This window comes from Phyllobates terribilis, unplaced genomic scaffold (genome assembly GCF_046119375.1).
Source record: "Phyllobates terribilis strain yellow unplaced genomic scaffold, ASM4611937v1 Scaffold_11__3_contigs__length_659146591, whole genome shotgun sequence".
Classification (NCBI taxonomy): Eukaryota; Metazoa; Chordata; class Amphibia; order Anura; family Dendrobatidae; genus Phyllobates; species Phyllobates terribilis.
This window is the reverse complement of record NW_027362771.1, coordinates 140,266,821-140,281,111: the sequence shown is the minus strand read 5'-3', so window position 1 is coordinate 140,281,111 and position 14,291 is coordinate 140,266,821. Positions and strand designations below refer to the sequence as shown.

The window sequence follows — 14,291 nt, the reverse complement described above, 5'->3', positions numbered from 1 at the left end:
CATTTTTTTACTATATAAATAATCTGATATCTAGTGTATATAACTTAGGGTTCTTTCAAACAAACTAGTTATTTCCCAGGAACACTTACCGTATGGGTTTCCATTTATATTGGTTCCAATAAGTTCCAGTGTTTGCTCAAGAAGATCTGACAAATGCACAAGAGAAATTTCCAAAGATCCATGATCCCCTGTCTTGGGTTTTAATACTATGGCTACTCCTAATGCATAATTCACTGCACATGAATGCCAGCAATACTGCTTATTGTAATTTTCCACAGGCACCCAACCTGAGGAGGTAGGAGAAAAGGTTTAGAGAAACAAAAATTTGGTTTTGGGGACAATGAGAAGATAAATCACGTGCAAAAACAAAGCTTGTAAGAAAGTCCACCCTCTCCCACCTACCCAGATTGCTGTAAGGACAACAGTACAGCTCGGTTTACATGGACAGATCTCTAGTCATAACGAGTCTCAATCAACAATAAAAGTCGATCTCAGCCGGTTTAAGACATTTTTACACAAGTTGATGCAAATGGTCTGGGGACCGAACAATTCCACACACATTCGTTCAACAGATTACTGCTCGAGTAAAGGGGCCTCCAGTTGGGATAATCATAAAGTGCACTGGAGTCACAATTTTGGAAGAATCTGACATTAACAAATTGGTGAAGTTTTACTGCAGTATAATTAGGTAGACAGTTTAGTTAGTTACTCAAATTAGATATTACAGAAATTACAGAAATTTTTATCCTCAACATAATGATGTGAAATACATACAGTCATGGCTGAAAGTGTTGGCATCCAGAAAATTAAGTATTTCTCCCAGAAAATTATTGCAATAATAAATGTTTTGTTATACACATTTATTTCCTTTGTGTGTATTTGAATAACACAAAAAGAGGGGAAAAAAGGCAAAATTGGACATAATTTTACACAATCCCAAAAATGGGCAGGACAAAATTGTTGGCACCTTGAACTTAATATTTGGTTGCATGCCATTTGGAATAAACAACTGCAATCAATCGCTTCCTATAGCCATCAAGCTTTTAACACCTCTCAACTGGAATTTTGGACCACTCCTCTTTTGCAAACTGTTCCAAGTCTCTCATATTTGAAGGGTGCCTTCTCCCAACAGCAATTTTAAGATCTCTCCACATGTGTTCAATGGGATTTAGATCTGGACTCATTGATTGCCACTTCAGAACTCTCCAGTGCTTAGTTTCCATCCATTTATGGGAGTTTCTTCAAGTATGTTTGGAGTCATTGTTCTGCTGGAAGACCCGTGACCTAAGACACATCCAGCTTTCTGACACTGGGCACTACTTTACGACCCAAAATCCATTGGTAAACTTCAGATTTCATGATGCCTTGCACAGCGCCAAGGCATCAAGTACAAGAGGCAGCAAAACAACCCCAAAACATCTTTGAACCTCCACCATATTTTACTGCAAGTACTGTGTTCTTTTCTTTGTAGGAATCATTCTGTTTTTGGTAAACAGTAGAATGATGTGCTTTACCAGAAATATCTATCTTGATCTCATCCGTCCACAAGATGCTTTCCCAGAAGGATTTTGGCTTACTCACATACATTCTGGAAAACTGCAGTCTAGTTTTTTTTATGTCTCTGTCAGCAGTGGGGTCCTCCTGGGTCTCCTGCCATAGCATTCCATTTCATGCAAATGTCGACAGATGGTGCATCCGTGTCAGCGTGAATATGAGCCTGCAGGACAGCTTGAATTTCTTTGGAACTTGATTAGGGCTGCTTATCCACCATCCGGACTAACCTGCATTGCAACTTTTCACCAATTTTTCTCTGCCGTCCACGTCTAGGAAGATTAGCTACAGTGCCATGGGTTGTAAACTTCTTGATTATGTTGCATAACATGGACAAAGGAACATCAAGCTCTCCGGAGATAGACTTGTAACCTTGAGATTATTGATATCATTCATCAATTTTGGTTCTCAAGTCCTCGGACAGTTCTTTTCTCCTCTTTCTGTTCTCAATGCTTAGTGTGGCACACAGACACACAATGCAAAGATTGAGTCAACTTCTCCCCTTTTTATCTTGTTTCGGGTGTGATTTTCAAATAGCCCACACCTGTTACTTGCCATGGGTGAGTTTGAACGAGCATCACATGCTTGAAACAAAGTTGTTTACTTACACTTTAGGAAATGTGCCAACAATTTTGTCTGGGGTTTTCTTTGAAATTATGTCCAAGTTGCCTTTTTTTCCCCTCTGTTTCTTTGTGTTGTTCCAATACACACAAAGGAAATAAACATGCGTATAACAAAACATGTGTAATTGCAATAATTTTCTGGGAGAAATACTTCATTTTCTGGAACAATTTCAAGAGTGCCAGCACTTTCAGACATGACTCTAATACTTGGACTTAGGATAGGAAAATCTTGACTATAGTCTAAATTTTAATGGATCATAACTGGATCTAGATATGTAAACCAAAACTTTTTACAAACTAAACTGCTTGAGAGATCTTTCATAAAGAAATCAATAAGCAACAAAAGAGATTTTCTATAGGTACCTGGTATATGGCCATTTTCATCAGGGTATGGTTTGCCATTAGAATGTCTCACACCCTTTGCTGGAATCCAAAAATCTGGAACAACTTTGAAATCGTCATCAATATTCCAAGCAAAGTCTAAAATAAAAAAAATAAAATCCTTTTTTACTTTTGCACAGCTGCTACATGTCATCCATATATATTATGAATTTTAAAATGCTAGCTAAGCTCCTATGAATCACAAATGAAAAAATTATGGAGGTAAATTAACTTTGCAACTTATGTCAGAAAATTGGAGATGAAAATTGCAAAAAAAAAAAAAATATAGCAACTATGTGTTGGCAACGTTTGCAGTTTTCTATGCCAGCTCTGGCAATTTTTAGGGAAAGTGAGCAGAGCTTAGAAGAGATTGGGTGCCTGTATATGGATCGGGCTCAAGAGCCGAGCTATCTCAATACATAGCAGGTGTCGGCTCCACACACGGTGGGTGTCGATACAGCTGGCAAACCCTCTAATGACAGAAACAACAAATAAAATGCTCATAGGCTCAAGTCTCATAGAAAGTCTGAATCATCCTCTTTTCCCAGTTTAAAAATTAAAGGGGCTGTCCAGTACTTTTATATCGATGGTCTATCCTTAGAATAGGACATTAATATGCTCAGCTGTTTCCGAAGCTGGAGGTGACCATATGTGATCAGTTGCGGAGCTACATAGTAAAATTGTCTGCTGCATAGTGGCTGCCACTGGGTACTACACATTCGCCCCTATTTGAATGAATCAGCTGTGCACTGTTGCAGCCACTATACTGTTGGCGCTCAGCTGTTCCGATCCACAACTTATCACATACAGCAGCATCGGAAACAGCTGATCAGTGGGGGGGTGAGGGGTGTCACACCCCTTCTAATCTGGAAATAATGACCTATCCCAACAACCCCTAAAAGAAAAGAAATAAAAAGATAAACATTCCATGGTTACGACCACCAACAACTAACTGTCAATATATGAGTGGTCTTAACCAAGGATACCTAAGCTACTGCAAAGCCCTGCACATGGGGGTAAGTGACATAGCTAATCAGGAGAACTAGACTACATTTCTAATTGAAGGTATTTGCCATTATTATTACTACTACTACATAAAGTGGCTTTCGAAAGTACCCTTGACATTTTTCATGTTTTGCTACCCCATAACCTGGAATTTCACTCCAAAACATTTACATGTTTCCCCTTAAACCACTTGAGTGTTGCTTTAGTAGTATGATTTGGGTCATTGTCTTATTGGAAGGTGAACCTCCATCCCAGTCTCAAATCACTGACAGACAAACCGGTTTTGCTCAAGAATATCCCTGTATTTCGAACCATCCATCTTCCTCTCGAATTGGACCATTTTCCCTGTCCCTGCTGCCAAAAAACATCCCAACAGCATGATGCCACTACCATGTTTCACTGTGGGGATGGTGTTCTTGGCGTGATAAGCAGAGTTAGATTGGTGCCAGAGATGGGGTTTACCTTGGTGGCCAAAAAGTACAATTTTGGTCTCATCTGACCATAGCACCTTCCTCCACACATCTGGGGAGTCTCCCACACGTCTTTTGGCAAACTCAAACTGAGCATCACAATTTGTGTTAAGTAAAAGATTTTTTCGGCCCACTCTTCCATAAAGGCGAGCTCTATGGAGTGTACCGCTTATTGTAGTCGTATGGACAGATACGCCAATCTCGGCTTGTGAACTCAGCAGCTCCTTCAGGGTTACCTTTGTTCTCTGTGCTGCCTCTCTGATTAATGCCCTCCTTGACCGGGCTGAGAGTTTTGGTGAGCGGTCCTCTCTTGGCAGGTTTGTTGTGGTACCATGTTCTTTCCATTTGAGAATGGATTTGACGGGGCTCCAAGGGATCATCGGAGATTGTGATTTTTTTTTTTTTTTAAATAACCCAACCCTGACTTGTACTTCTCAACAACTTTGTCCCTGACTTGTTTGGAGATCGCCTTGGTTTTCATGGTGTTGTTTGGTTAGTGGTACCTCTTGCTTAATGGTGTTGCAGCCTCTGTGGCCTTTCAGAAAAAGTGTGTATATACCGACAGACCATGTGACACTTAGTGAAAGGAAGTCCACCTGTGTGCAGACTAAGCATGTGACTTATGAAAGTAACTGCTTGCACAAGAAATATTTAGGGGCTTCATAGCCAACAGAGTGACTACATATGCACATACCAATTTTTAGTTATTTGATCTCATGAATTAAATTTATGACCTACATTTTTCTCACTTCACCAACTGAGACTAGTACCGATGCCTCACACACAAATGGAATTATGAAAATATTTAAAACACAGGTTGTAACAAAATAGGTAAAAAAGCCAATAGTTTTGCAAGCAACTGTATTGGGATAAGATCTATACTCCTTTAATGGTACCTGAAACATAAAATAATATTGCCAATGTTAAATCGACAGCACAAACCTTTGGAGTTTCCTTTTGAATAGATATATTTTCTAAACCTCTTTTCTGCCTGTTTTGTTGGCTTCCTATCATACCGCGCCCACAGGTACGGGAGACCTGTTGAGTATACATTGTGGAAAAGAAATGAGATACACAAGGATTTCACACAAACTAAGCAAACAATGCAATGTACAAAGAACGTGGCTTTGATCTGTTTCGCCTAAAGCTCCTAATAGAAGCATGGGTACAAAAGAATGGGTCATCAATGAAGAGCCTCAGTCTACAGTGTTACAGATAGCTTCAAAATTCTAAGCCGGCTCCACTCTTTATAAGATCTCATGTAAGAAAATCGGTGCGAGACCCAGTAACAATATTAGCAAATGGACCCTAATTATTCTAATTTTCCCAACTGGTGACAATATCTGCAGTCTGCTCAAAAGGACCACGTCACATTGTACATGTAGAGCTGTTTGTGACCAGCACGGTTTAGAGCAGGAGCAGCGCAGTAAGCTTAAATCTCTGCTCTTTCAGTTTAGGAGTGCCGTCCATGGTTCTAATCCGGGTCACTAAAGGCCCCCACACACATTAAAGTTGGATACCCCATTGATATTGTCGGGATCGCTTGTCAGTCTAATGTGTATGGGGGCCTCCCAACTCTCCCCCGACAGATGTGATCATTGAAGGAAGGATCCAGCAGATCGTTTTGTTCGGCAGGGAGATAAGTCACCGACAGGATACTGGCAGCAGCTCTTTGCAAAGGATTTTAGCCCCAATTACAAGTATTTAGGTAATAAAAAAAAAGTCCCAAAGGTGAGCAACCCCTTTAAAATCTATTCCAACAAAAAAAAAAAAAAAATCAGCTCAGCTCCTACTCCTCCTACTCCTATATCACATGAGTCCTACAGCTCAAGCACGACGCCGAACCTGATAGGTTCCCTTTAAATTGCACTCCTACATGTTTGATCTACTTTTAGCAAAGATAGTGACACACCAAGTGAAATCTATGGGCTGGACAAACAGCAGACTGGATTAAGTTTGCTCCATCCAATAATGTGCACTAGAGGACAAAATTCTATGGTATATATAGCCTAGAACATACAGTACAGACAAAGGTTTGGACACACCTCATTTAAAGATTTTTCTGTATTTTCATGACTATGAAAATTGTACATTCACACTGAAGGCATCAAAACTATGAATTAACGCATGTGGAATTATATACTTAACAAAAAAGTGTGAAACAACTGAAAATATGTCTTATGTTCTAGGTTCTTCAAAGTAGCCACCTTTTGCTTTGATGACTGCTTTGCACACTCTTGGCATTCTCTTGATGAGCTTCAAGAGGTAGTCACCGGAAATGGTCTTCCAACAATCTTGAAGGAGTTCCCAGAGATGCTTAGCACTTGTTGGCCCTTTTGCCTTCACTCTGCGGTCCAGCTCACCCCAAACCATCTCAATTGGGTTCAGGTCTGGTGACTGTGGAGGCCAGGTCATCTGGCGTAGCACCCCATCACTCTCCTTGGTAAAATAGCCCTTACACAGCCTGGAGGTGTGTTTGGGGTCATTGTCCTGTTGAAAAATAAATGATGGTCCAACTAAACGCAAACCGGATGGAATAGCATGCAGCTGCAAGATGCTGTGGTAGCCATGCTGGTTCAGTATGCCTTCAATTTTGAATAAATCCCCAACAGTGTCACCAGCAAAGCACCCCCACACTATCACACCTCCTCCTCCATGCTTCACGGTGGGAACCAGGCATGTAGAGTCCATCCGTTCACCTTTTCTGCGTCGCACAAAGACACGGTGGTTGGAACCAAAGATCTCAAATTTGGACTCCTCAGACGAAAGCACAGATTTCCACTGGTCTAATGTCCATTCCTTGTGTTCTTTAGCCCAAACAAGTCTCTTCTGCTTGTTGCCTGTCCTTAGCAGTGGTTTCCTAGCAGCTATTATACCATGAAGGCCTGCTGCACAAAGTCTCCTCTTAACAGTTGTTATAGAGATGTGTCTGCTGCTAGAACTCTGTGTGGCATTGACCTGGTCTCTAATCTGAGCTGCTGTTAACCTGCGATTTCTGAGGCTGGTGACTCGGATAAACTTATCCTCAGAAGCAGAGGTGACCCTTGGTCTTCCTTTCCTGGGGCGATCCTCATGCGAGTCAGTTTCTTTGTAGCGCTTGATGGTTTTTGCAACTGCACTTGGGGACACTTTCAAAGTTTGCCCAATTTTTCAGACTGACTGACCTTCATTTCTTAAAGTAATGATAGCCACCTGTTTTTCTTTACTTAGAATTTGTATTATGGCAAGAAAAAAGCAGCTAACAGTCTATTCAGTAGGACTATCAGCTGAGTATCCACCAGACTTCTGCACAACACAGCTGATGGTCCCAACCCCATTTATAAGGCAAGAAATCCCACTTATTAAACCTGATAGGGCACACCTGTGTAGTGAAAACCATTTCCGGTGACTACCTCTTGAAGCTCATCAAGAGAATGCCAAGAGTGTGCAAAGCAGTCATCAAAGCAAAAGGTGGCTACTTTGAAGAACCTAGAATACAAGACATATTTTCAGTTGTTTCACACTTTTTTGTTAAGTATATAATTCCACATGTGTTAATTCATAGTTTTGATGCCTTCAGTGTGAATGTACAATTTTCATAGTCTTGAAAATACAGAAAAATCTTTAAATGAGGTGTGTCCAAACTTTTGGTCTGTACTGTACATGTCAAACTCTGGCCCATGGGCCAAATCTGGCCAGCAGGGTGATTATATTTGAACAGCCACCCCTATGTGGGGCCCCTCATTCCGCATGGGGGGGGCTATGTGGGGCCCCTCATTCCACATGGGGGGGGGGCTATGTGGGGCCCCTCATTCCGCATGGGGGGGCTATGTGGGGCCCCTCATTCCGCATGGGGGGGCTATGTGGGGCCCCTCATTCCGCATGGAGGGCTATGTGGGGCCCATCATTCCGCATGGAGGGCTATGTGGGGCCCATCATTCCCCATGGAGGGCTATGTGGGGCCCATCATTCCGCATGGAGGGCTATGTGGGGCCCATCATTCCGCATGGAGGGCTATGTGGGGCCCATTATACTGTATACTGGTTATCCCGCAACTTTGTCCAAATTTTTCATTTTGGCCCTCTGTGTACTTGAGTTTGACATCTCTGGCCTAGAACATGATTCCATTGGTAACATATATGAAGTAGGTACGGCCATATTTGTACACCCACCTTTATGAGCCGTCACATAGCAGCACGTGCCATCTACCTTCTCTGTAGCCAGTGCATTGTCAATAGCGGAACTCACTGCCAGGGGGTTTAGCGTTTCTGTAGCCAGCACTTTATACATCTAAAACACAAAAAAAAACCATAAATAAATGTTAATGGTGAAAAGGTGTGCATCTACCTGATAAAGTGTTTCGGAGTATCATACAACAACTTCTCTTTCTATCTTTTTATGTGAATATGTTCTATAGAATGACAATTAAGTGTGATAACTGTTATATATTTTAAGCTTGAATATAAATAAGAAATATTCAGTCGACTACAAGGAACTGGGCAGGTGATTTTGGAGCCTAGGCTTGCGTTATAATAAATTATATTATGTATTTGGTATATTTTTGATTATTTTATGCGGAAAGTAGACATTATCAGCTGAGCTCTCCTACAAGAACTGTATGTTTAGTATATATACCCTCCTCAGCATTGAAACTGCAAACCCAAGAGGGAAAAGTCACGGAATTATAGAAATCACAGGGTGGATAGACATGTTAATGATATGCAAATGATGAAAAAAATGGAAACAAAATTATAAAAACACCTCAATTTGTTCCGTATTGATTATGAGCGCCACACACAGAAATACATGAACTTCCACGATTTGGTATCCTATCAGGGAGGTTATTAATGGTTGTCTGAGGAATTTACGTGGACAAATTATCAAGATGCTCTGCCAACAGCTGCTTTTGTAAATGCTGACCAATCGTATCCCAGATGTGCTTGATGGGAGACAAGTCTGGAGATGCTGCAGGCCATGATAGCACGTTTAGGCCAAACAGGCTGCTCACAATGGTATAAGCAACATGTGGCCTGGCATGGCCATCTTGAAAAAAGGCTCCTGGATCACTTTGGAGAAATGGTTGTAGTATTGGTTCCACTATTAATCTATTTCATGACATTAAGCTATGAGTGAGACGTCCAGCTACAGGTATTTCATTGACCTCACACCACGGCTATCAAGGTGCAGACCAAGATGGCAATGGAGGTCTACCCTCTTCAGCGATGCGTCCCACTTTTGTCTTCGATGTAATGATTTCTGGATATTGGTCTGGAGACTACATGGGGAACGCCATCGCACTGCTACTCCCAGGATTATGGTGCACGGTTGCATAATGTACCATAGCTAGACACCACTAGTCTTCATTCCAGGTACACTAACAGCTTGGCGTTACATTGATTTGGTTGTAGAACCAGTGGTAGAGTCATTTCTTTATTGTCCCTGGAGTCGTTTTTGAACATGTCAATGCCAGGCAGCATGTTTCTAGTGCTACTGTGAGCAGCCTGCAAGGCCTATATGTGCTACCATGGCCTGCAGGGTCTCTGGACTTGTCTCCCATCAGGCGAGCACTATCTGAATGCTGTCAGCGAGTGTGCGCATGTGTACGGATACTGTCTGTCCTCGGCCGCAGCATTCAGACAGTGCTCGCTCTGGGAAACAAAGAATATTAATCAGCAGTGGGGGAAAGCCCCTAACATGCATAAGAGGAGGTGTGATGGTGCACCTATGCATATGAATGATAAGGTATAGTCTCAGCTAGTGTACCAGTAACAGGTACAGTCCCAGTATGGTTTTCATAGTGGGCAAAGTCCCCTAGAATACTGTGAAGCCAATGTAAAATGCATTTGGGGGAGGGGGGGGTGTTAAGGACTCCCTTTAAGTACATGCAGCATACAGAATATTCTTCAGACAACCATTAATTACCTCCCTGATAGCAGCTTAGACATGTAAGTGGGGGGATTTCTGCGTGTGGCGTTCATACTCAACACTGAATAAATTGAAATGTTTTCAAAATTGTTTCCATTTTTCATCATTTGCATATCATTGCCATGTCTATAAATCATGAGATTTTTCATAATTCCACGGCTTTTCCTTCTCTGTGTTGCTATTTTAATGCCGAGGCGTGTTCGTAACCTCTAAGCCCCCACATTCGGCTGACAGCTCGCTCTGGACTCCCCCACATACATGAATGCTAAGCGCAGCACTCATGTGTTCTCTATAAGGAATAAGCCTGCAGAAAATATATCAATTGTGCAAAAAATATATTTTTAAAAACCCTCCAATTTACATCTCCCCCAATATGATCTGGAGAGTTAGCATGGCCCAGGCTATGCACCTACATGGGGTCATTCATTTTAACCCTTTTCATGCAGAGACTGCCCTAAGCACCGGCTTTAGCTTATGGATCAGCAGACATGAGGATTACCGGTGGGCCCACATTAACAGTTTGGGGTCATCAGATGGCAGCCCCCCACAGATGTCTGATGACATGCCACAGATCAATCACTGCAGTGTGGTTTCTGCCTCTAATGGAAACCTGTAACTAATCCTGACGTGTCACACGTGGATTCCCACGCACTAGTGGGGTCTGTGTGGACAGGGAGCTCTATAACGTGATGCCAATCTGTGCACAGAGAGCTGCTGTCACTGACAGAACACGGGGCATTCTGCGCATGACATCGCTTTCCAGGCTGGGATGGAGCACATGACTGGAGGGATTGGCGGCGGCGTGTCTTCACCTGGTGCTCCCGCTTGCAGGACGGCTCATCCTTCACCTGAGTGACGAACACACAGGAGATCTTCTGCTGCACTGACCCCCGCTGCATCCTGCGCTGCCGCTGCCTCACAGCTAACCGCAGCACTTCCGCCCTTTCTACCGACAGCAAATCAACTGCTGGCATTGCGGTCACGCTGGCGCTGGGCGAAGCAGTGAATGATGGGAAATGTAGTTCCACGTGCAAGAGTCGCGATTTCTGGGGAGCATTTGCGAGTTATGCTCCACCACAGCACTCTGCTATGCTTCTGCGTGTACCCTGTTAATAAGGTGCAGTGGAAATGAAATGTGAATAAAAATATATAAATAACAATGATTACAACTTTTTGAAAGTAAGAATGGTACAAGCAAGAATATATACAGTACTGACCAAAAGTTTGGACACACCTCATTTAAAGATTTTTCTGTATTTTTGTGACTATGAAAATTGTACATTCACACTGAAGGCATCAAAACTATGAATTAACACATGTGGAATCATATACTTAACAAAAAAGTGTGAAACAACTGAAAATATGTCTTATATTCTAGGTTCTTCAAAGTAGCCACCTTTTGCTTTGATGACTGCTTTGCACACTCTTGGTATTCTCTTGATGAGCTTCAAGAGGTAGTCACCGGAAATGGTCTTCCAACAATCTTGAAGGAGTTCCCAGAGATGCTTAGCACTTGTTGGCCCTTTTGCCTTCACTCTGAGGTCCAGCTCACCCCAAACCATCTCGATTAGGTTCAGGTCTGGTGACTGTGGAGGCCAGGTCATCTGGCGTAGCACCCCATCACTCTCTTTCTTGGTCAAATAGCCCTTACACAGCCTGGAGGTGTGTTTGGGGTCATTGTCCTGTTGAAAAATAAATGATGGTCCAACTAAACGCAAACCGGATGGAATAGCATGCCGCTGCAAGATGCTGTGGTAGCCATGCTGGTTCAGTATGCCTTCAATTTTGAATAAATCCCCAACAGTGTCACCAGCAAAGCACCCCCACACCATCACACCTCCTCCTCCATGCTTCACGGTGGGAACCAGGCATGTAGAGTCCATCCGTTCACCTTTTCTGCGTCGCACAAAGACACGGTGGTTGGAACCAAAGATCTCAAATTTGGACTCATCAGACGAAAGCACAGATTTCCACTGGTCTAATGTCCATTCCTTGTGTTCTTTAGCCCAAACAAGTCTCTTCTGCTTGTTGCCTGTCCTTAGCAGTGGTTTCCTAGCAGCTATTTTACCATGAAGGCCTGCTGCACAAAGTCTCCTCTTAACAGTTTTTGTAAAGATGTGTCTGCTGCTAGAACTGTGTGTGGCATTGACCTGGTCTCTAATCTGAGCTGCTGTTAACCTGCGATTTCTGAGGCTGGTGACTCGGATAAACTTATCCTCAGAAGCAGAGGTGACTCTTGGTCTTCCTTTCCTGGGGCGGTCCTCATGTGAGCCAGTTTCTTTGTAGCGCTTTATGGTTTTTGCAACTGCACTTTGGAACACTTTCCAAGTTCGCCCAATTTTTCGGACTGACTGACCTTCATTTCTTAAAGTAATGATGGCCACTCGTTTTTCCATACTTAGCTGCTTTTTTCTTGCCATAATACAAATTCTAACTGTCTATTCAGTAGGACTATCAGCTGTGTATCCACCTGACTTCTGCACAACACAACTGATGGACCCAACCTCATTTATAAGGCAAGAATTGGCACTTATTAAACCTGACAGGGCACACCTGTGAAGTGAAAACCATTTCCGGTGACTACCTCTTGAAGCTCATCAAGAGAATGCCAAGAATGTGCAAAGCAGTCATCAAAACAAAAGGTGGCTACTTTGAAGAACCTAGAATATAAGACATATTTTCATTTGTTTCACACTTTTTTGTTAAGTATATAATTCCACATGTGTTAATTCATAGTTTTGATGCCTTCAGTGTGAATGTACAATTTTCAAAGTCATGAAAATACAGAAAAATCTTTAAATGAGAAGGTGTGTCCAAACTTTTGGTCTGTACTGTACATCCACCAGGAAATATAGCCAGCTAGGAAGTGCAGAGAAGGGATACTACATAAAGCCCCACCCAGAACGTAATAGGGCAAAACAAAATGGGAACATGGAAAACACCTGAAAAGGAGCAAACCAAGAATGGAGAATAAGCTTAAAGGAACAATCAGCATTTGGACAGGGAAGGAAATTAGCAATAGCTCAACAGGCAGAAGAACCAACCATGAAGCAACTGGTCACTGGATCAAATCCCCAAACCGAGTCATGACAATTATGAACAGTTCCAAATATCAGTCAGTTTTGCATCAAAATTATCAGGATTCTGCTGAAAAGTTGAAGATGAAGAGAAATTTCACCTTTCAGCACGACACTGGCCCTAAGTATACCTCCACAACAATAAAAGATAGATTCATCAGAAAAAGATCAATGCTTTGGAATGGCCTGGCCAGAGCCCAGAACTGAATCCAACTGAAAATTTGTGGGTTGACCAGAAGAGGGTTGTACATAGGAGATGCCCGTGCAGTCTGACGGACTTGGAGCACTACTGCAAAGAAGAGAAGACAAAAATTGTCATGCTGATACACTCCTACGCAAAAAGACTGAATGCTGTCATAAATTCAAAGGGTACTTCAACAAAGTATTAGTTTATGGGTGTGCATAGTTATGCATGTCACAGATTATTGGTGACATTAAGGGTAGAAAAAGTTCTGAAATTATTATTTTTGGTATGATTTTTTACATGACAAAACCTGCCATTTTAATTGTGATGTGTAGACTTTTTATATACACTTTAAAAAAGGAAAGCCGATATGTGGTTAATGAATAGTGCAGTCATACAAAATAATATAAAAACCGTTATTGAAAACACAAGTAGGTGTGCAGTGGCAATGTAGGAGACAAGCACACACACATAATGAATAAAATCAGATACTAGATCAAACATATGGAAGGTGACATGTGCAAGGGGAGGCTATGAGGTATATGTGTATAAAGATATATTATATATTGGCCATATATTCACATATGAAAATTACTCGATCTTTGCATTGTGTGTGCCACAGTAAGCATGGAGAATAGAAAGAGAAGAAGAGAAATGTCTGAAGACTTGAGAACCAAAATTGTTGAACAATTTCAAGGTTACAAGTCCATCTTGATGTTCCTTTGTCCACGGTGCCCAACATAATCAAGAAGTTTACAACCCACGGCACTGTAGCTAATATTCTTGGACTAGGACGGCAGAAAAAAATTGATGAATGGTTGCAAAGCAGGATAGTCCGGTTGGTGGATAAGCAGCCCTAAACAAGTTCCAATGAAATTCAAGCTGTCCTGCAGGCTCAGTGTGCCTCAGCATCAGCGCGAACTATCTGACATTTGAATTAAATGAAACGCTATGACAGGAGACCCAGGAGGACCCCACTGCCAACAAATAGACATAAAAAACTAGACTGCAGTTTTCCAAAATGTATGTGAATAAGCCAAAATCCTTCTGGGAAAGCATCTTGTTGACAGATGAGACCAAGATAGATAAAGATAGA

The 14,291-nt window shown here is 42.0% G+C and overlaps 1 protein-coding gene across 2 annotated transcripts in view; it reads right to left on the bottom strand.

Annotated features, from left to right (window-relative positions):
- RLIG1 (RNA 5'-phosphate and 3'-OH ligase 1) overlaps positions 1-10,910 on the bottom strand; it is a 38,284-nt gene extending 27,374 nt beyond the window's left edge. Inside the window, exons 1-5 of one of the 2 annotated variants that reach the window (XM_073650681.1) lie at positions 10,747-10,910; positions 8,182-8,299; positions 4,973-5,068; positions 2,538-2,654; positions 90-287 (exon numbers count right to left, since the gene is read on the bottom strand). In XM_073650681.1, the coding sequence (XP_073506782.1) occupies positions 90-287; positions 2,538-2,654; positions 4,973-5,068; positions 8,182-8,299; positions 10,747-10,908 (691 nt within the window). In that variant the 5' untranslated portion in view covers positions 10,909-10,910. The remainder of the gene's footprint in view (positions 1-89; positions 288-2,537; positions 2,655-4,972; positions 5,069-8,181; positions 8,300-10,746) is intronic. The other variant, XM_073650683.1, reaches the window with a different exon arrangement.
- Between the last annotated feature and the right edge of the window lie 3,381 nt (positions 10,911-14,291).